The sequence below is a fragment of the Anomaloglossus baeobatrachus genome, chromosome 5 (assembly GCF_048569485.1).
Source record: "Anomaloglossus baeobatrachus isolate aAnoBae1 chromosome 5, aAnoBae1.hap1, whole genome shotgun sequence".
NCBI lineage: Eukaryota > Metazoa > Chordata > Amphibia > Anura > Aromobatidae > Anomaloglossus > Anomaloglossus baeobatrachus.
In genome coordinates, this window is record NC_134357.1 from 14,844,410 (window position 1) to 14,866,443 (window position 22,034).

At 47.9% G+C, this 22,034-nt stretch overlaps 1 protein-coding gene across 1 annotated transcript in view; it reads left to right on the top strand.

Moving 5' to 3' along the window:
* SORCS1 (sortilin related VPS10 domain containing receptor 1) overlaps positions 1-22,034 on the top strand; it is an 807,859-nt gene that overhangs the window by 418,443 nt on the left and 367,382 nt on the right. Inside the window, 1 exon segment of the mRNA XM_075348232.1 lies at positions 2,874-2,973. Within this exon segment, the coding sequence (XP_075204347.1) occupies positions 2,874-2,973 (100 nt within the window).

The window sequence follows — 22,034 nt, forward strand, 5'->3', positions numbered from 1 at the left end:
ATGTGGACGGATAGTCCTTGTTGACACTGATGCCCCTGAGCTGCAGGACAGATGGAATTTCTTTGGAACTTGATTGGGGCTTATCCACCATTCGGACTATCCTGCGTTGCAACCTTTCATCTGTTTTTCTCTGCCGTCCACATCCAGAGAGATTAGCTACAGTGTAATGAAATGTAAACTTCTTGGTTATGTTTTCTCACTAATAATGGAACATCAAGATCTCTGGAGATGGACTTGTAACCTTGAGATTACCGATGTTTTTCAACTATTTTGGTTCTCAAGTCCTCAGACAGTCTCTTCTCCTCTTTGTGTTCTCCATGCTTAGTGCAGCACACACAGACACACAATGCAAAGATTGAGTAAACTTCTCCCCTTTTTATCTGGATTCAGGTGTGATTTTCATATTGCCCACACCTGTTACTTGCCTTAGGTGAGTTTGAATGAGCATCACATGCTAGATACAAAGTTGTTTACCAACAATTCTGTCAGGACCATTTTTCAGGTTTTCTGTGATATCTTGTTCAATTTGTCTTTTTTCTCTCCTTTTTTATGATGTTCCAATACACATAAAGGAAATAAGCATATGTATAACAAAACAAGTGTAACTGCAATCATTGTTTGGAAGAAATACTTACTTTTCTGGAATAATTTCAAGAGTGCCGACACTTTCAGCCATGACTGTATATTATTTTTTCTTTACCCTGACTGTTTGACTACTCTTTTGCCCCCTGGTGATTCACCTGTTAACTGCCTGCTGAAATTACTCTGCTGTACTTCAGCTGCCTTTCTGTTACTGTGTTTCTTTGTCTCTCCTTCACTACTCTGCTGCCAACTAGTGGTGATTACCCTGTACTGCGTCTTACTAGCCTTTGTACAGCGTGACAGCTATCTGTGTTTTTCACATAAAGCATCCATACCTGTGATAGTCTATGGGGCCACTCACATGTTCTTGATTGTTTGTAGATCGAGAGGTCGGAGGCAAATATAGCTGCTATAATACTGCCCCTATGTGTAATAGAACTACTATAATATTGCCCCTATGTAGAAGAATATAACTACTATAATACTGCCCCTATGTGTAATATAACTGCTATAATACTCGCTCCTATGTACAAGAATATAACTACTATAATACTGCCCCTATGTACAAGAATATAACTACTACAATACTGCCCCTATGTGTAATATAACTGCTATAATACTGCCCCTATGTGTAGTATAACTGCTATAATACTGCTCCTATGTCTAATATAACTGCTATAATACTACCCCTATGTGTAATATAACTGCTATAATACTGCCCCTATGTGTAATATAACTGCTATAATACTGCCCCTATGTGTAATATAACTGCTATAATACTGCCCCTATGTGTAATATAGCTGCTATAATACTGCCCCTATGTGTAATATAATTACTATAATACTGCCCCTATGTACAAGACTATAACTACTATAATACTGTCCCTATGTACAAGAATATAACTGCTATAATACTGCCCCTATGTACAAGAATATAACTACTATAATACTGCTCCTATGTACAAGAATATAACTACTATAATACTGCCCCTATGTACAAGACTATAACTACTATAATACTGTCCCTATGTACAAGAATATAACTGCTATAATACTGCCCCTATGTACAAGAATATAACTACTATAATACTGGCCCTATGTGTAATATAACTACAATAATACTGGTCCTACGTGTAATATAACTGCTATAATACTGCTCCTATGTGTAATATAACTGCTATAATACTGCCCCTATGCGTAATATAATTACTATAATACTAACCCTATGTGTAATATAACTGCTATAATACTGCCCCTATGTGTAATATAATTACTATAATACTGCCCCTATGTGTAATATAACTGCTATAATACTGCCCCTATGTGTAATATAACTGCTAAAATACTGCCCCTATGTGTAATATAATTACTATAATACTGCCCCTATGTGTAATATAACTGCTATAATACTGCCCCTATGTGTAATATAATTACTATAATACTGCCCCTATGTGTAATATAACTACTATAATACTGCTCCTACGTGTAATATAACTGCTATAATACTGCCCCTATGTGTAATATAATTACTATCATACTGCCCCTATGTGTAATATAATTACAATAATACTGCCCCTATGTGTAATATAATTACTATAATACTGCCCCTATGTGTAATATAACTGCTATAATACTGCCCCTATGTGTAATATAATTACTATAATGCTGCCCCTATGTGTAATATAACTGCTATAATACTGCCCCTATGTGTAATATAACTGCTATAATACTGCCCCTATGTGTAATATAATTACTATAATACTGCCTCTATGTGTAATATAATTACTATAATACTGCCCCTATGTGTAATATAATTACTATAATACTGCCCCTATGTGTAATATAATTACTATAATACTGCCCCTATGTGTAATATATCTTCTATAATACTTTCCCTATGTGTAATATAACTGCTATAATACTGCCCTTAAGTACAAGAATATAATTACTATAATATTGCCCCTATGTGTAATATAATTACTATAATACTGTCCCTATGTGTAATATAACTGCTATAATACTGCCCCTATGTGTAATATAACTGCTATAATACTGCCCCTATGTGTAATATAACTGCTATAATACTGCCCCTTTGTGTAATATAACTACTGTACTGCTGTTTCCTATGGATTATGCGCTGTGAATATAAACAGGTGGAATGTTTTTCGCTTCTGATCGGAGTTTTTCGGTTATAATGTGGAGTCAGTGATGTTTGCTGATGTCTCCGCTCGCTGCACACAGTGTACGGTAACATTTTCGCTGGTTGTAATTCCTTTGTACTTTTATTTTCAGGTCGACAGACTACGGGACGACTTATGAGAAGTTGAATGATAAAGTGGGATTAAAGACCATTTTGAGCTATCTTTATGTTTGCCCTACAAACAAGCGTAAGGTGAGAATATCCCTTAAATATCGTGTTATTTAGGGCGACTTTGCTTGGATAACCTTCTCTCCTTCCAGAGTCTATTACTGTTGACACAAACCTTATGACTGCAGGGAAAAAAAGGCTGTAGAAAAACAAATGGACGTGGAAGCAATTCTCCCCGCGCCCCGCCACCGCTGATGGAGCGGCTCGTTAAGATTTCGGAAGCGGTGCCATAAATAGATGTTTCCGGAGGTTTACACATTTACTCTGACACTCTATTACCAGGAAAATGGCCCTTTAGGTTTTCCTTTTGATGAAAATGTTACTTTGTTTCTTCTTTTATTCTTCATGCACTTTCGTTGGATGGAGAGAGCCTCACTAGAGGGTAACGTCAGCCTCCACTTCTGATTGGCTGCACAATCATCAAATCTCCACTTTCGGAATGTTGATACATCGGATTTCCATATTTTGTGATCGTTAATTTACATTTTAAAACTTTGTGATGCTGTATCAAAAAACTAAAGCCCTGATTGGTTAAGACTGAGTGTAATAATGAAGTGTCGGCTGTTGTAAGGAGCGCCAAATCCATTAAAGCGCCATGTGCCGCCGCCAGAAATGGGGCTGGCGTACACTCCTGTTGTGACTCGAGCTACTGTTTTGGCATAAATGGATAATTTGTCGCCAATGTTTGCCCCCACCTCCGCCAAACTAAATTGCCACTGGAGCTGTCCAGGACCGACGTAAAAACATAAAACGTTTTTGGCTTTTTGTGTATAACGTATGACTAGCTATAATGGGTATTTAGGGTAGATTTGGGTTATAGGGCGTCCTTGGGGCCTCTTCCACCAGTCATGTATCCATTTGAACCTTCTCTTCTAAACTTTATGCATTTCTTTATCCAAATTGGATTACCACAAAATTTTTTTGACATAGTAAGCACCAAAAATGTTGTTTGTGAGATGGTTATTGCTATAGGGGCAGGTAAAGATATGGTATAGGTCCAACCTCAATATAGCTCCATCACGCTAGAGTGCAGTGTGACACAAGGGGAATGACGGGAATGTGTCACAGGTGACTAGAGGACACAGGGAGACATATCCTGGCCCTACGACTGGGGCCCCTGCGCTCATCCACAACCCGGAGGTACCCTTAAAGGTAGGGAGGTCCAGGCCCCCAACCTGGCCCAGTCTACTGTTCGTACCTGACCTAATACCCCTGCGCCTCTAACCCAGGGGTGGGCTGGGGATAAAGTAACAAACCTCCCATAAGACAAAGACAATGGGGTGAAACAGAAACTCCCGAACACAGTAAATATCCACAGAGGAGAGATAAAAACACACCGGAGAGGATAAACCAAAGGGGAAGGAGAAAGTCACACCAGAGAACTTTCATACAGTGCAGACAACAAGTCGCTGGTTGCCAAATGGAGGATCACCACGGATGCCAGGATATCGCAACAGCGAAGCAGATGCTATATTTGGTGAAAAGTCAGAAAACTCCCCAATCTTAAGTAGGAGGAGACCAGATGACGGTGGTGATTAGCAAACCTGGTTCTCTGAGAAGCCACACACTGCTCCAGGAGGCATTAACTCCTTAAGTGACTATAGCAGTGGTGATATAATAGCCGATGCCCGGCAGAAAAGAGCTCATTAATAGAAGCCAGGTTGCTTGTTGGATTATGAAGTCTGTACAGAGTCCAACCTGGTAGCAGCAAACTGGGGTTACCAATCCGGGCAGCACATGATAGGTTGTTTGTTGGACTTAGTAGTGTGGACAGAGTTTGACAGGTTAGTAGCGATCTGCAAACATGGATCCAGACAGCACATGATAGAATGGTATAGAAAGAAGGCCTTGGCAATAGGGAGATGGGACTCCTCCCGCAACTCTTCTGTTAGTCTGTAGCCTAAGCTCCCTCACATCCCTATATGGGTCTTTTCGCCTGTCGCCATCACATGCCCAGGCACTAGGTTGCTCTGAACTCCCCCTGACTAGTGAGCAGGCTAGCAAGAATACTAGTCTCACCACTACAATAATACAACACAAGGTATGGGAGACAGGCAGAGGGGAGAAGACCCAAAAAATTGATGAAAAAATAGCAATCAGTTAACGGATCCGTTTTCCATAGACGCTAATGTATAAACAATAGATCCTGCAAAATCACTTGTTTCAAAACAGACAAAAAAGTAGTGTTTGCTGAATGGATCGCTGCTGGATCCGATGTGACGGCCGATTACTGGACATGGAAACTGAGTCTTATGGGCAGATTTTGGTATTTTTGGTGCAGGGGCTTCAAGGATAAAATGTCACCTCCATACAAAGCTGACATGATTGATCCATGTGGTGTGACCTCCCATACAGACTCAGACCCTAGCTGGTTAAATCATAAAAAAAAAGGAAAAAATCTGTTTTGCCTTTTATTGCTGAAGAAAAAGCCAGCGTATACAAGGACGTTAAAAGCAAATAAATGAAGGCAGAAGCATCTGAAGCCGCAGAGTCAATCAACAAGGAGGAAATCTGAAGAGCAACATTTATTATAAAGATGGGAACAGACAGCGACGTCGGCCTCCGGGCGCAAAGACCAAACGCAGCTCCGTAAATTCTCCACGTATCGGGCTGCTACAGAAAAACACATATCTGTCACCATGATACATAGCACAATATCTAGCCAATATTTATCTCATGTATCCATCAATGTATTCAATATTTATCTATTTAGGTGCAATTGTATCTATCTACTAAATTCAGATTCAGAGAAGCCTTATTGACAATTAGAGGACAGGGACAGTGGAGAGAAGGATACGAATTCTGGAACCTGATTATCAATGTCATCTCCTATTTATCTGTCTCTCAATCAATTCTCCTATTACATTATCGCTTTTTGCCTAAAGACCTCATCAGATCATAATCCAGTCCTTACTTAAAAAAATAAAAAATCATAATAGGCAATGATGAGCGGGCACTACTATGCTCGGGTGCTCAGTACTGGTAACTAGTGATGAGCGGGCACTACAATGCTCGGGTGCTCTGTACTGGTTACTAGTGATGAGCGGGCACTACCATGCTCAGGTGCTCAGTACTGGTAACTAGTGATGAGCGGGCACTACCATGCTCAGGTGCTCAGTACTGGTAACTAGTGATGAGCGGGCACTACCATGCTCGTGTGCTCAGTACTGGTAACTAGTGATGAGCGGGCACTACTATGCTCGGGTGCTCAGTACTGGTAACTAGTGATGAGCGGACACTACCATGCTCAGGTGCTCAGTACTCGTAACTAGTGATGAGCGGGCACTACCATGCTCGGGTGCTCAGTACTGGTAACTAGTGATGAGCGGGCACTACCATGCTCAGGTGCTCAGTACTGGTAACTAGTGATGAGCGGGCACTACCATGCTCAGGTGCTCAGTACTGGTAACTAGTGATGAGCGGGCACTACCATGCTCAGGTGCTCAGTACTCGTAACTAGTGATGAGCGGGCACTACCATGCTCGAGTGCTCAGTACTGGTAACTAGTGATGAGCGGGCACTACCATGCTCGGGTGCTCAGTACTGGTAACTAGTGATGAGCGGGCACTACCATGCTCGGGTGCTCAGTACTGGTAACTAGTGATGAGCGAGCACTACCATGCCCGGGTTGTCAGTACTCGTAACTAGTGATGAGCGGGCACTACCATGCTCGGGTGCTCAGTACTGGTAACTAGTGATGAGTGGGCACTACCATGCTCGGGTGCTCAGTACTGGTAACTAGTGATGAGCGGGCACTACCATGCTCGGGTGCTCAGTACTGGTAACTAGTGATGAGCGAGCACTACCATGCTCGGGTGCTCTGTACTGGTAACTAGTGATGAGCGGGCACTACCATGCTCGGGTGCTCAGTACTGGTAACTAGTGATGAGTGAGCACTACCATGCTCAGGTGCTCAGTACTCGTAACTAGTGATGAGCGAGCACTACTGCAAAAGTCCAGATCCACATGGGTTCAAAAGCACACGAACACCGAAAATAAAGAAAAAAAAGGGAAAGCAGGCGACTGTACACTACTTCCGGGGCCACTCATTATCCTTCATGCATATGCACTGTTTCCCTCACCAACCAGCATTCCCCGGTTGCAGTCAGACACGCCACCACCCTGTGTGACTGCTTGTCTCTCTGCTTTTAATTACAGGCATAGTTTTTGCCCAGCCATAATAAAGCTGACAGTGGGGGGCTGGTGTTCTCAGGCTGGGGAAACCATTCGTTATTGGACCCCGCAGTTTAAAAATGGCAGTCTGTAGCTAACCAGGATTGTTGCATCCATTAAATGTGACAATCCCAGAACTTTACAGGGCTCTTTCCGATTGCCCTGGTGTGGTGGCAGTTGGGATATTAAGGGGTTAATGTCAGCTCACAGCTGCCACTAAGCCCTAGATTAGTAATTGAGAGGCATCTATGAGAAATAAACACAAACACCGGAAAAATCCTTTATTTGAAATAAAATACAAACAGCCACACCCTCTTTCACCACTTTATTAACCCCCAAAACACCCAGATCTGATGTAATCCATACAAGGTCCCATGACGATTCTAGCTCGGCTACATTGCTGAAGGCACAGTGCGCGGGCATAGAACATGACCACCTGCTGTGAGCTTCAGGCAGAGATTGAGCCACGCGATGAGCAGGGACATCACTCAGGTTATTTGTGATCACAACTGGAGGTTTGCATGTTTCTCCACGTGCTACTGCAGGTAACTTGATCTCAGGTAATCTCATTAAATTATATATGAGGTCACTGAGTTCATAAACCTGCACCTCCTAGCAGAAAATCACATTTTTTTGCCCAGAGATGCAGATTTGGTGCTTAAAGTTTTGTACCTTATTCCTGCATCCAATCTACATCTCCTGCCAAAAAAAGTAATCGCATCAATACCACAGTATAACGCATGCAGTTTTGATGCAACATTTGCCAGGAGGTGTAGATTGGGTGCAGGAATACGGTGTAAAACTTCAGCAACAATTCTGTATTTCTTGACAAAACCCCCCCACAGTTTTCTGCTAGGAAATGCAGATCTGTGAACTCAGTGACCTCACCTAAGTTCACTCAGTTTATTGAGGTTACCTGAGGTCAGGTTACCTGCAGTCACAGGTAAAGGACCGTGGGAACCTTCAACTGTGATCGCAAATAAACTGAGTGGCGTCACCTCTCAATGCTGCGTCTCAGTCTCTTCCTGAAGCTCACAGCGGGCGGTCATGTTCTATGCTCAACTTCAGTAACGATCGTGTTTTATGCACTATGACTTCAGATGTAGCAGAGCTGGAATCGTCATAGGACCTCGTGCAGATTATGTCAGACCTGGGTGTTTTGGGAGTTAATAAAGGGGTGAAAGAGGGTGTTTTTTTCATATTGTATTTCAAATACAGGAATTTTTTGATGTTTGTGCTTATTTCTTTTCATTTACATAACATTACCCTAAATTAGTGTCTTCATAGGAAACAATTAGAATGCAGCTTTGGATGTGACTAGAGCATACGACGAGATGTATCTGGGTACTGAATAAGTAAAGTAAGAACATTTTGGGAATCTTTTATCCTGTGGGCGGTCTCGTGGACAGAACCGCTTCAGTTTTTTTCTGCAGGTTTTTACGCTCCGTAACCTTTAATGCAGAAATGTCAGATTCCGCCTTTTTTCTTCTTTACATTTGGGGAGGATGGGACCGAGGACGACACTTTTATTCCCTGTAAATAACCATTTTCCGACTCATTGCAGGCGGACAAGCACAATTAAGCCCAGAAAATGTGGCGGCACGGAGGAATGACCACGCAGCGCCATTGTTTTCACGTGGCATCTCTTAGATGTGCAAATGAATGAATCTTAAAAGGTCATCTCTCTGAACGCCGCCTGACAGCGAAATTCCAAACTTCACTTCAAAATGCAGGATGACACGGGAGCCAGCGTCCCGCAAATGTTAGATTCTGCAGGAATCCAATCACAACGGGCGATCGCCCCATTAGCGCTGAGCGCGGCTGATCCTCAGACATAAAGGTCACATCATCACAATGGAGGGAGGGGGAGAGGTGTTCACAAACAGTGAATGTTAAGCAGAAGCTCATTATTCCGGGGCTTATTGGATTAAGCGGAACCCTAAATACTGATGATACAGGTAATGACAGGCTGACGCACAGGTAGCGATGTAGCAGAGCTGAGCAGCGAATTTACCAATGCACAGTCTTAAAGGACCATTGCATCTGCCAAGTAGAGCTGTGAATGGCCAAAGCGTCTTCACCCAGGGCCAAAACCACGAAAGAGCTGTGCAGGAGAAGCATTGGGTACCGCATGCTCACTGTTACGAACCGACGCCGCCATAGCCGCAAGCAGCCTGCTGCGGTTCCTGTTGCGCCCAGGCGCCGGCTGCCGTTCTTGGCCGTGCCTCGGGTCGTCCAGTTGGCTGCTCCTTCCACTACGTCTAAGTGTGGAGAGGCGGCTGGTGCGCATGCGCGCGCTGATTTACCCCAGCCACAGCCTAAGTCCAGTGTTTTGCCTAGTGAGCATGCTCAGCCTGATTGTGTCATTTCTGAGACTAAGTCCTCAATTCAGGCTACTGAGCATGCTTCCACAATTAATCCTAACAGCCTCTTTGCACAGGTACTTGGACTTCGTGCTGTGTCTAAGTTCTGTGTTGTGCCTACTGAGCATGCTCAGGCAGATAGTCTGATTTCTGAGTCTGTTGTTCAGGCTACTGAGCATGCTCAGGCACTTAGTGCATCAGAGGCTAGGTCCGGTAAGGACCTCACTGAGCATGTCCGTGAGGTGGCAGGCCCTGATAGGGCAGAGGGTGTCAGGTGTCCTGATGACGTGGCCACTCCGGATCCGGACTGGCTCGCAGAGGCCCGCCCCTATGATCTGGCACCTCACCATTGATCGACAGACGATGACTGGTGAAATGTTTGGAGTATGGCTGCCATGAGGTCATCAATGATGTGGCGGTTCCGGATAGGCCGCTGGTGGTGTTGTTGATGACATGGCCATGGCCGGCTTTAGGCATGTGCGACTTGTGCGGTCGCACAGGGCGCCGACGGCCATGCTTAAGTGGGGGGTGGGCAGCAGAGAGGTAAGAAGTCGTATATTTCCTGGCTCCTCCGGTCCCAGCACTGCATTTTTACTGTAACCGCCGCTGGTTAATTACTTAGCTTTATGTAGCCCCTGGCCAGCCGAGCCCACCATGTTCACCGAGCCCCAGTCACAGCTGCAGCAGAGGGGCCCGGCGGTGTCGCTCCAGCCACAACTGCAGTCTGCACATGACTAAGGTGCGTGCGAAGTCCGTCTAGGGCATCGCATGCTAATTAGCCATGTGGTGGGGGAGGCACTGTGAGTGGAGCAGAGCAGAAAGGTGGCGCGTCATCCCGCAGCCCAATGTGATGAGGTCATCACTCTGCACCTCATCACAGTGCTGTGGGCAACGCAGAGCTGGCGAGAGCGCAGCATCTGGCAGGGACAGGTAGGCGCTCTATGAGCTGAAGATTGCCGCGGGTGGTGGGGGACCCACTGACTCCAGCTGCGGGGGGCGAGGTGGCCGCTGACTCCAGCAGCGGGTGGTGGGGGGGGCACTGACTTCGCTGACTCCAGCCGCAGGGGGTGGGGGGGCCACTGACTCCAGCCGCGGGGGATAGGGGGGGCCGCTGACTACAGCCGCGGGGAGGTGCTGACTCCAGCCGCGGGGAGCGGGAGGGGTGCTGACTCCAGCCATGCGTGGTGGTGGTGGCACTGACTCCAGGAGCAGGGGTGGTGCTGACTCCAGCCGCGGGTGGTGGTGGGGGGAACTGACTCAAGGGGCGGGGGGTGCTGACTCCAGCTGCCGATGGTGGGGGGGGTGCTGACTCCAACCGCGGATGGTGGGGGGGGTGCTGACTCCAACCGCGGATGGTGGGGGGGTGCTGACTCCAACCGCGGATGGTGGGGGGGTGCTGACTCCAACCGCGGATGGTGGGGGGGGTGCTGACTCCAACCGCGGATGGTGGGGGGGTGCTGACTCCAACCGCGGATGGTGGGGGGGGTGCTGACTCCAACCGCGGATGGTGGGGGGGGTGCTGACTCCAACCGCGGATGGTGGGGGGGTGCTGGTGCTGACTCCAGCCGCGGGTGGTGGGGGGGGCCGCTGACTCCAGGGGCGGGGGCCGCTGACTCCAGGAGCGGGGGCTGCTGACTCCAGCCACGGGGGCCGCTGACTCCAGCCGCAGGGGTCGGCGCTGACTCCAGGGGCTGGGGGGTGCTGACTCCAGCCACGGGTAATGGGGGGGCCGCTGACTCCAGCTGCAGCTGGTGAGGGGGCCACTGACTCCAGCCGCGGGGGGGTGCTGACTCCAGCCGCGGGGGGTGGGGGTGCTGACTCCAGCCGCGGGTGGTGGTGGGGGCACTGACTCCAGGGGCGGGGGTGCGCTGACTCCAGCCACGGGTGGTGGGGGGAATGACTCCAGGGGCGGGGGTGCGCTGACTCCAGCCGTGGGGGTGGGGCGCTGGCTCCAGCCGCGGGTGGTGGTGGGGGCACTGACTCCAGGGGTGGGGAGGTGTTGACTCAAGCTGCGGGGGGCAGGGGGGCGGCTGACTACAGCCGCGGGGGAGGTGCTGACTCTAGCCGCGGGGGGGGGTGCTGACTCCAGCGTGCGTGGTGGGGGTGGCACTGACTCCAGGGGCGGGGGTGGAGCTGACTCCAGCCGCGGGTGGTGGTGGGGGCACTGACTCCAGTGGCGGGGGTTGTTGATTCCAGCTGCCGATGGTGGGGGGGAATGACTCCAGGGGCGGGGGGGGTGCTGACTCCAGCCGTGGGTGGTGGGGGGCACTGACTCCAGAGGCGGGGGCCGCTGACTCCAGCCACAGGGGCCGCTGACTCCAGCCGCGGGAGCGGCGCTGACTCCAGGGGCTGGGGGGTGCTGACTCCAGCCACGGGTAATGGGGGGCCGCTGACTCCAGCTGCAGCTGGTGAGGGGGCCGCTGACTCCAGGCATGGGGGGGTGCTGACTCCAGCCACGGGGGGTGGGGGTTGGGGGTGCTGACTCCAGCCGCAGGTGGTGGTGGGGGAACTGACTCCAGGGGCGGGGGTGCGCTGACTCCAGCCACGGGCGGTGGAGGGAATGACTCCAGCCATGGGGGTGGGACGCTGGCTCCAGCCGCGGGTGGTGGGGGGGGGCACTGACTCCAGGGGTGGGGGGGGTGCTGACTCAAGCTGCGGGGGGCAGGGGGGCGCTGACTCCAGCCGCGGGTGGTGGGGGGGGGGCACTGACTCCAGCCGCGGGTGGTGGGGGGGGCACTGACTGCAGCTCCTGCCTTGCTTTAGCTGGATGTGTGAAGGGCACACAGCCAGCTGAAATGCATCGCTGCTCAGAGAGGACGCTGCAGGATGTGGGAGCTGGGGAGAATGAGTAAAATGTTTGTTTGTTTTTCTTTTTGCAGTAGACAAATATACGAGGAGAGACCCAGGAAAGGCACATATACACAAGAAGGAGGAGATATATACCAAGAAGGGGACACAAACCAGGATGGGGACATATATACCAGAATGTGCCGAGGAGGGGAATGTATGTACATCAGGAGGAGCCTAGGATGGGGATATATATGCTGGGAAAGGGACAAATAAACCATGATGGGAACGTATATACCAGGAGGAGGACATATATACCAAGAAGGGGACAGAAACCAGGATGGGGACATATATACCAGAATGTGCCCAGGAGTGTGATATACATACCAAGTGCCCAGGATTGGACATATATACCAGGATAGGGACAAATAAACTTGGATGGGGACATCTATACCAGGAGGGTCCCTGGATGGTGACATATATACCTGGAAGAGGACATTTATGCTAGGAAGGGAACAATAAACCAGGATGGGGACATGCATACCAGGAAGGGCCCAGGATGCAGACATATATACCAGGATTTGGACATATATACCAGGATTTGGACATATATAACCAGTAGGATATTATACAGAAAGACAATGTGTGTGGGGGGATAGTATACAGAGGGGTAGTGTGTGTGGGGTGATATACAGAGGAGCATTTTGTGTGTGAGGATATATATAAAGAGGGGCAACTTGTGTGGGGAATAGTGTACAAAGGGGCAGCGTACATGAGGAATATTACACAGAGGGTCATTGTGTGTGCATATATTATATAGAGTTGCACTGTGTGTGGGATATATAGAGGGGCAGTGTGTGTAGGATGCTACACAGAGGAGCAGTGTGTGGGATATTATACAAATGGGCAGTGTGTGTTGGTATTTACAGAGGAGCAGTGTACGTGTGGGGACATTATACAGAGGAGCAGTGTGTGGAGGGGGATATTTTGAGGAGCAGTGTTTGTGGGGAGATATACAGAAGAGCAGTGTGTGGGAGGATATTATACAGAGGAGCAGTGTGTGGGAGGATATTGTATATACAGAGGAGCAATGGGTGTGGGAGGATATTATACAGAGGAGCAGTGTGTGTGGGAGGATATTATACAGAGGAACAGTGTGTGTGTGGGATATTATATTGATAAACAGTGGGTGTGGGGGATACTAAACAGGGGAGCACAGTGTGGGGGATATTATACAGAGGAGCAGTGTGTATGTGGGGATATTATACAGGAGACCAGTGTGTGGGGGGGGTATTATGCAGAGGGCCATTGTGTGTGTGGGATATTATACAGAGAACCAGTGTGTGGGGGATATTATACTGAGGAGCAGTGTGTGTGGGGGATATTATACTGAGGAGCAGGATATTATACTGAGGAGCAGTGTGTGTGGGGGATAGTGTACGGAGGTGCAGTGTGTGGGGGGATATTATACAGAGGAGCAGTGTGGGGGATATTATACAGAGGAGCAGTGTGGGGGATATTATACAGAGGAGCAGTGTGTGGGGATATTACACTGAGGAGCAGTGTGTTAGGGGGATATTATACAGAGGAGCAGTGTGTGTGTGTGTGTGTGTGTGTGTGAATATTATACACAGGGGCATTTTGTGGGTATATTCTACTGAGAGGCAGTGTTTGTGGGGGATATTATACATGGGGCAGTGTGTGTGGGATAGATATTATACAGAGGAGCAGTGTGTGTGTGTATGTCGGATATCTTACAGAGGGGCAGTGTGTTGGGATATTATACACAGGGATATCGTGTGGGTGTACACTGAGGGGCAGTTGTATGGGGGAATATTATAAATAGGGGCAGTGTGGGAGAGAGATTATGGAAAGGGTCGGTGTAGAGTATATTATGGAGAGGGGAAGTGTAGGGGGTGTATTATTAATTTTCTAAGGGAAATGCTTTATTTTCTGGAACAACTTCAAAGGTGCTAACACTTTTAGCCATGACCCTGTGTGTGTGTGTGTGTGTGTGTGTGTGTGTGTGTGTATGTGTGTGTACATACACACACACACACATATAATTATATATATATTATATATATAATTACACACACACATATACGTTTTTCCAAGAATGATGGTGAGTGTGGAGGGCTTGAGGGGGGGGGAGTCGGAGCTGGGGTGGGGTGTAATATCCATGGATACAGCATAAATGGTTGAAATCGGAAGACCTCTAAAAAAACGAGATCAGACGTGACGGATTTAAGGTGCAGATTCTTCAGCACAAATTTGTAATTTATTATATACATTTGAAGAGATCAATTTTTGTAGGATATAAAAAAAGTCCTCCTGTCCTCGTTTGTTTCCTGGGAAACTGGGTAAAAAATCAGTAGGGGGGGCACCAAAGGGCAGTTTTGCACAGGGCGCCATTCAGGCTAAGGCCGGCCATGGACATGGCACTCTGCTATTGGACCTTGGTGGTTCTACCCTGGGTTTGGGGCGGATCTAGGTTATAAAAGGGGCTGGAGACAACATGGAGGTGCGCAGTATTCACTCATAGTCACTTAGAATTCATGGTGGCATAAGCCTTGTTGGAAGCGGTAGGTAGGGCTAGGCGAACGGTGCCTGTCACGCCAAGATTCGTGGCTCAGCATCTCAGAGGGTTATCTCATCTCAGGTTATCTCGGAGCCATCCAGCTTTATAGTCTCCGTCTAACCCACAGGGTGCCAGCAGCTCCTTTACCATCTGGAGCACGGTGGGCCCCAACTGGCGATTGGGATATATACCCCCTGGTCCTAATCTGCCGGTCCCCCGTAACAGTAAGACTGTGCCAGGGTCTGGCTGGCATGGCGGAAATAGAGCAGCTATGTCAGTTTTATACTGCAGCTTGAGGCCAGAGTGAGGTCTCTGGAGCAGTCTGCTCTTGCTGCTGATATGGATGATGTGGTGGCTCAAGCGGCTGCAATGGTGTCGGCCACCAAACCCACTCCAACCCTCCCTCACCTCTCGCTGCCCAACAAGTTTTCAGGGGACAGCAAGGCATGTAGGGGGTTCGTGAACCAGTGCTAATTCCATCTGCAGTTGCTGGCTGCACGGTTCCCTACATAGAGGTCGAAGGTGGGGTTTATCATCTCCTTGCTCTCCGATAGAGCACTGAAGTGGGCTACACCATTGTGGGAGAGGAATGACCCGTAGTTCAGGACTCTGAGGAGCCTTGTTGGAAGCAGTAGGTAGGGCTAGGAGAACGGTGCCTGTCACGCCAAGATTCGTGGCTCAGCACATCAGGGTCAGGCGCCGTGCTTCCTTGCTACCGTTCCTGTTGTGCTATAGAAGTCCAGTGGCATTAACTGGGCTGCGGCTGCTGCGTCACCTGTGCAGTTGTGCCTCCTATGCACATGGACAGCAAACCTGCTGCGTCACCTGTCCGAGAGTGCCCTCTACGCACATGGACAACGCACCTGTTGCGCCACCTGTCTGGTTGTGCCTCCTACGCGCATGGACAGCATATCCCAGAGCCCCTGTGGAGTTAACAGGGTGTTCCAGGATTGGGTGTTGAACCTATTATCCTCCTTGTCTTCCAAGTCTACGCTACTGGTGTGATATCTTGGCCTGACGTGTCCTCTACACACGTGGCCATCGAGTAGTGACCAGAAACGTTAATCGAAGGACTGCTCGGCCTGATGTGTCTGACACACGTGGCCGACAGGGCGCAGTCGCAGCGGTCTTCTCGGTCAACGCTACCTGGTCACATCCGATCTGACGTGTTCCCTGCACACGTGGTCGGGGTTGCGCCAATTCCACCGACACGCTAACTGGGTTGTCGTCCGGTCTGACGTGTCACTACACACGTGACCGGTTCCCTGGGTTATCTCAGAGCCATCCAGCTCTATAGTCTCTGCCTAACCCACAGGGTGCCAGCAGCTCCATTACCATCTGGAGCACGGTGGGCCCCGACTGGCGATTGGGATATATACCCCCTGGTCCTAATCTGCCGGTCCCCCCGTACCCCGTAACACTCACCTTAGTAATTGTATCCACTAATGTTCCAGCCACCAAATGGCAGATAACACCTTATTAGGTCCAAATGCATCCTGCAGTGCCCCGAGCCACCAGCAGAGGGAGCACCTACAATACACAATTAGCGGTTCTCCGCTTTTGGCCACATTTTTTTTTATTATTTGTATATAATCGTGGAAATAAATCATTTATGCAAGTGGGTTTCATTAAAAATTTTACACTCTTTACCTTCTACAGCCTTTGTGTTGCACTGGTAATTTCTGCCTGTAGAATGAGTTAACTAAGAATCAATCAGTGAGCATATTCTGATGCTCTGACAGGTAGTTTTTAACGGTTATCTGTCTTTTTCCGAGCTTCTTTCAGCTAATCCATGACCACAGACCACATCAAAGTTGAATGTGCAAAAGCCAAGCGGTGGTGCAACAGATTTAATTAACCTTCCTTTATACCTACCTTCATTATTTCCTTCCTTCCCCCACTCTTTCTTTTCCTTTTTCTCCTTTTATCTTTCTTCCTTTCTTCTTTTACTCTTTCACTCTCTTCCTTTTATTTCTACATTTCTACCTCCTTTTAACTTCCTTCCCTTACTCCTCCACTCTCTTCTTTTTCTTCCTCCTTTTACCTTCCTTCCTTCCCTCCCACACACTCTTCTTTTGACTTTTTTCCTCCTTTTCCTTCCTTCCTTCCCTTCCCCATTCTCTTCTTTTTACTTGTTCCTCTTTTTACCTTTCTTCTTTCCTTTCTCCCTTCCTCTCTTCCCCTCTCTCTTCTTTTTACTTCTTCCTCATTTTCTTTCCTTCCTACCTTCCTTCCCCCATTCTCTTCTTTTTACTTGTTCCTATTTTTACCTTCCTTCCTACCTTCCTCCCTTCCCCACTCTCTTCTTTTTAATTATTCCTCATTTCCTTCCTTCTTTCCTTCCTCCCTTCCTGTTTCCCTCTTCCCCTCTCTCTTCTTTTTGCTTCTTCCTCATTTTCCTTCCTTCTTGCCTTTCTTCCTTTCCTCCTTCCTTCCTTCTTTCCTTCCCCCCCACTCTCTTCTTATTTGTTCCTCCTTTTACCTTCCTTCCTTCCCCACTCTTCTTTTTACTTCCTCATTTTCCTTCCTTCCTTCTTTCCTTCATTCCATCTTTCTTTCCTTCCTTCCTTCCTACCTTCCTTCCTTCCCCACTCTCTTCTTTTTTCTTCATCCTTTCCCTTCATTTTTTCTTTTACTTATCTCTCCTTTTACCTGCCACGCTGTGTCTAGCTCAAAACTGACCGAATGTCAGGACTACTTCTGACGCTGCTCACACAGACGAGTCAGACACTCCACACGATGCTGCTTTTGAGTTGCACAGACAGGCTCGGGCGTTGAGCAGCTATGCACTTGTTCATACTCGGGATTTCAGGAGTTAATTTTTGCTAACCTGTGGATTGCTGCTGGAGTCACAGTTGTCTCTGCCCTTTTTAAGATGGTGGAGCCTGTTCTCCCATGCTGACTATAGCTTTATGCTATCCCGAGCCTTGTGCTTTATCTAGTTGCTGGTGAACTTCTGGTTGATGTTTGGTGTCCGATTATTTCCTCCCTTCCTTTAGTTTTCTCCTGATCACATATTGTCTATACCTCTTTGAGTTTTGGTTTTCCCCCTGTCTATTTGTGTGGGATTAACCACTCCTGTCCCGGCCCTCTCCTGGCTGGAGGGAGAAGGCAATAGACCAGGGTTGTTCAGGAGCTAGGGCAAAGAAGAGGCCCAAACATCGTCATCTTCACATATACATTTGGGATGAGGGTCAGCTAACCCCAGCCTGAGGGCCAGTTTAGGCTCCCTTGTCTCTGGTGATCCCGTCACACCCCGTGACATTACCTTCCTTCCCTCCTCCCTTCCTTCTTTCATCTGTTCCCTCCCCAACTCTCTTCTTTTTACTTCTTCATCCTTTTCTTCCTTCTTTTACTCCCCCAGTCTTTTCCTTTTTTTTCCTCCTTTTACCTTCCTTCTTTCGTTTGTTCCCTCCCTCACTCTTTTTTTATTTCTTCCTCCTTTTACCTTCCTTCCTTCCTCCTTTCCTTTGTTCCCTCCCCCACTCTTTTATTTCTTCCTCCTTTTACCTTTCTTCCTCCTTTCCTTCTTTCCTTTTTCTCCCCCACTCTCCTCCTTTTTCTTCCTCCTCCTTTCACCTTCCTTCCTTCCTCCTTTCCTTTGTTCTCTCCCCCACTCTCCTCCTTTTTCTTCCTCCTCCTTTCACCTTCCTTCGTTCCTCCTTTCCTTTGTTCTCTCCCCCACTTTCCTCCTTTTTCTTCCTCCTCCTTTCACCTTCCTTCCTTCCTTCCTTCCTTCCTTCCTCCTTTCCTTCGTTTCCTCCCCCACTCTCCTCCTTTTTCTTCCTCCTCCTTTCACCTTCTTCCTTCCTCCTTTCCTTCGTTTCCTCCCCCACTCTTCTCCTTTTTCTTCCTCCTCCTTTCACCTTCCTTCCTTTCTCCTTTCCTTTGTTCTCTCCCCCACTCTCCTCCTTTTTCTTCCTCCTCCTTTTTCTTCCTCCTCCTTTCACCTTCCTTCCTGCCTTCCTCCTTTCCTTCATTTCCTCCCCCACTCTCCTCCTTTTTCTTCCTCCTCCTTTCACCTTCCTTCCTCCTTTCCTTCTTTCCTTTGTTCTTTCCCCCATTTTCTTCCTCCTCCTTTCACCTTCCTTCCTTCCTTTCTTCCTTCCTTCCTCCTTTCCTTCATTTCCTCCCCCACTCTCTCCCCCTTTTTCTTCCTCCTCCTTTCACCTTCCTTCCTCCTTTCCTTCTTTCCTTTGTTCTCTCCCCCATTTTCTTCCTCCTCCTTTCATTTTACTTCCTTCTTTCCTTCGTTTCCTCCCCCACTCTCCTCCTTTTTCTTCCTCCTCCTTTCACCTTCCTTCCTTCCTCCTTTCCTTTGTTCTCTCCCCCACTCTCCTCCTTTTTCTTCCTCCTCCTTTCACCTTCCTTCCTTCCTCCTTTCCTTCGTTTCCTCCCCCACTCTCCTCCTTTTTCTTCCTCCTCCTTTCACCTTCCTTCCTTCCTCCTTTCCTTTGTTCTCTCCCCCACTCTCCTCCTTTTTCTTCCTCCTCCTTTCACCTTCCTTCCTTCCTCCTTTCCTTCATTTCCTCCCCCACTCTCCTCCTTTTTCTTCCTCCTCCTTTCACCTTCCTTCCTTCCTCCTTTCCTTCATTTCCTCCCCCTCTCCTCCTTTTTCTTCCTCCTCCTTTCACCTTACTTCCTTCCTTCCTTCCTCCTTTCCTTCGTTTCCTCCCCCACTCTTCTCCTTTTTCTTCCTCCTCCTTTCACCTTCCTTCCTTCCTTCCTTGCTCCTTTCCTTCGTTTCCTCCCCCACTCTCCTCCTTTTTCTTCCTCCTCCTTTCACCTTTCTTCCTTCCTCCTTTCCTTCTTTCCTTTGTTCTCTCCCCCACTCTCCTCCTTTTTCTTCCTCCTCCTTTCACCTTACTTCCTTCCTTCCTCCTTTCCTTCGTTTCCTCCCCCACTCTTCTCCTTTTTCTTCCTCCTCCTTTCACCTTCCTTCCTTGCTCCTTTCCTTCGTTTCCTCCCCCACTCTCCTCCTTTTTCTTCCTCCTCCTTTCACCTTCCTTCCTTCCTCCTTTCCTTCTTTCCTTTGTTCTCTCCCCCACTCTCCTCCTTTTTCTTCCTCCTCCTTTCACCTTCCTTCCTTCCTTCCTCCTTTCCTTCGTTTCCTCCCCCACTCTTCTCCTTTTTCTTCCTCCTCCTTTCACCTTCCTTCCTTGCTCCTTTCCTTCGTTTCCTCCCCCACTCTCCTCCTTTTTCTTCCTCCTCCTTTCACCTTCCTTCCTTCCTCCTTTCCTTCTTTCCTTTGTTCTCTCCCCCACTCTCCTCCTTTTTCTTCCTCCTCCTTTCACCTTCCTTCCTTCCTCCTTTCCTTCGTTTCCTCCCCCACTCTTCTCCTTTTTCTTCCTCCTCCTTTCACCTTCCTTCCTTGCTCCTTTCCTTCGTTTCCTCCCCCACTCTCCTCCTTTTTCTTCCTCCTCCTTTCACCTTCCTTCCTTCCTCCTTTCCTTCTTTCCTTTGTTCTCTCCCCCACTCTCCTCCTTTTTCTTCCTCCTCCTTTCACCTTCCTTCCTTGCTCCTTTCCTTCGTTTCCTCCCCCACTCTCCTCCTTTTTCTTCCTCCTCCTTTCACCTTCCTTCCTTCCTCCTTTCCTTTGTTCTCTCCCCCACTCTCCCCCTTTTTCTTCCTCCTCCTTTCACCTTCCTTCCTTCCTTCCTTCCTTGCTTCTTTCCTTCATTTCCTCCCCCACTCTCCTCCTTTTTCTTCCTCCTCCTTTCACCTTCCTTCCATCCTCCTTTCCTTCTTTCCTTTGTTCTCTCCCCCACTCTCCTCCTTTTTCTTCCTCCTCCTTTCACCTTCCTTCCCTCCTCCCTTCCTTTCCAGTATAGGCTATCACTGGGATCAGTCTCACAATCCTGAGTTATGGTGAACCCTCATCATTTTCTTCAGTTGTCTGTATTTAGTTCTTGGATGTTAGGACGTTCTTCTTAGATGGATTCCCCCCTTTGGATAAGTTCTACTTGTTAGAGAGGATCCAGGATCAGCAGATTCTATAGATTCCCTGCTTGGAACCTCCGTGATCACCAGTAATCTATGGGAAAACCTGAGTGTCCAGCTCCTCTGCAGTGCCCCCATAGGGGAGAATGAATCACTACACAGTGCCCATTGGCTGCTTCTGTGCAGTAGACGCCATTCTTCACTCTACGAGGGGCAATCAGTCATTTTTAGCATTTCTTTGTCCTCTTCGTCTCCTCTATACAATGGATACAAGCGTTAGGTATTAATTTATTTGTGGATTATCCATGGAGCGCGCTCCTCCACAATGACGATCCCCCAATACGATTCTTGTCTCCGTTAATGGCCCCCTGATGTTACAATGCGCAGCGACACATCACACAATCATTCCCATCGGAGTTAATGGGGTAAAACATCAGGCGGCATCCGTCTCTCCCATAGTGTATGTTCCTCTCACACCTGACGGAAGACGATCAATTTACTGGTGCAGCTAATGGGACATAAAAATTCATTTGAGCGATGGAAAGGAATAGATTGATCTCGCTTTAAATGAAATGACACAGATGAACGGCCGCGCCATGCTGCACTCAATGAGGCCGCACAAAGCACTTACATAACTTTACCTAAGGCTGAAAATCAAATATTCCCGGAGGCGTCCCGCAAGCGCACACCCTGTGATCACAGGAGTTTCAAGAGACCCGGCTAAAAAAACATAAACCGAGAACTATTACAAAGATTTACACATAACTCTGCATAGAAGCTGCGTACAAAAAACGGAGGACAATGTATAGTCAAGGTTACGAGTGCTCATCTTTGTCATGCACAGTGGTTATAATGCTGACATAGACATTTTATGGAAAGAAACATCCTCCTGATGCAGCTGTAGCTTGTGTCAATGTGACTGACGTAGCCGAAATGATACAGTAACACAATACAGTGCACTATCTACAGTATCACAATGTGTCAACTGCACATTTGTTTTTTTTTTTCCTGATATCTGTAGATGTCTAGTTTTCTTTTCTCCATTCCTCTCACCTTGCATTATAGAAGACTTGCCCACTCCCATGCACTTTTGAGTGATATGCTGCAGCTGCATCCCCCTCCTCTCCCTCCACTATACACTGTGTGCAGAATTATTAGGCAAATGAGTATTTTGATCCCATGATACTTGTTATACATGTCGTCCTACTCCAAGCTGTATAGGCTGAGAGCCAACTACCAAT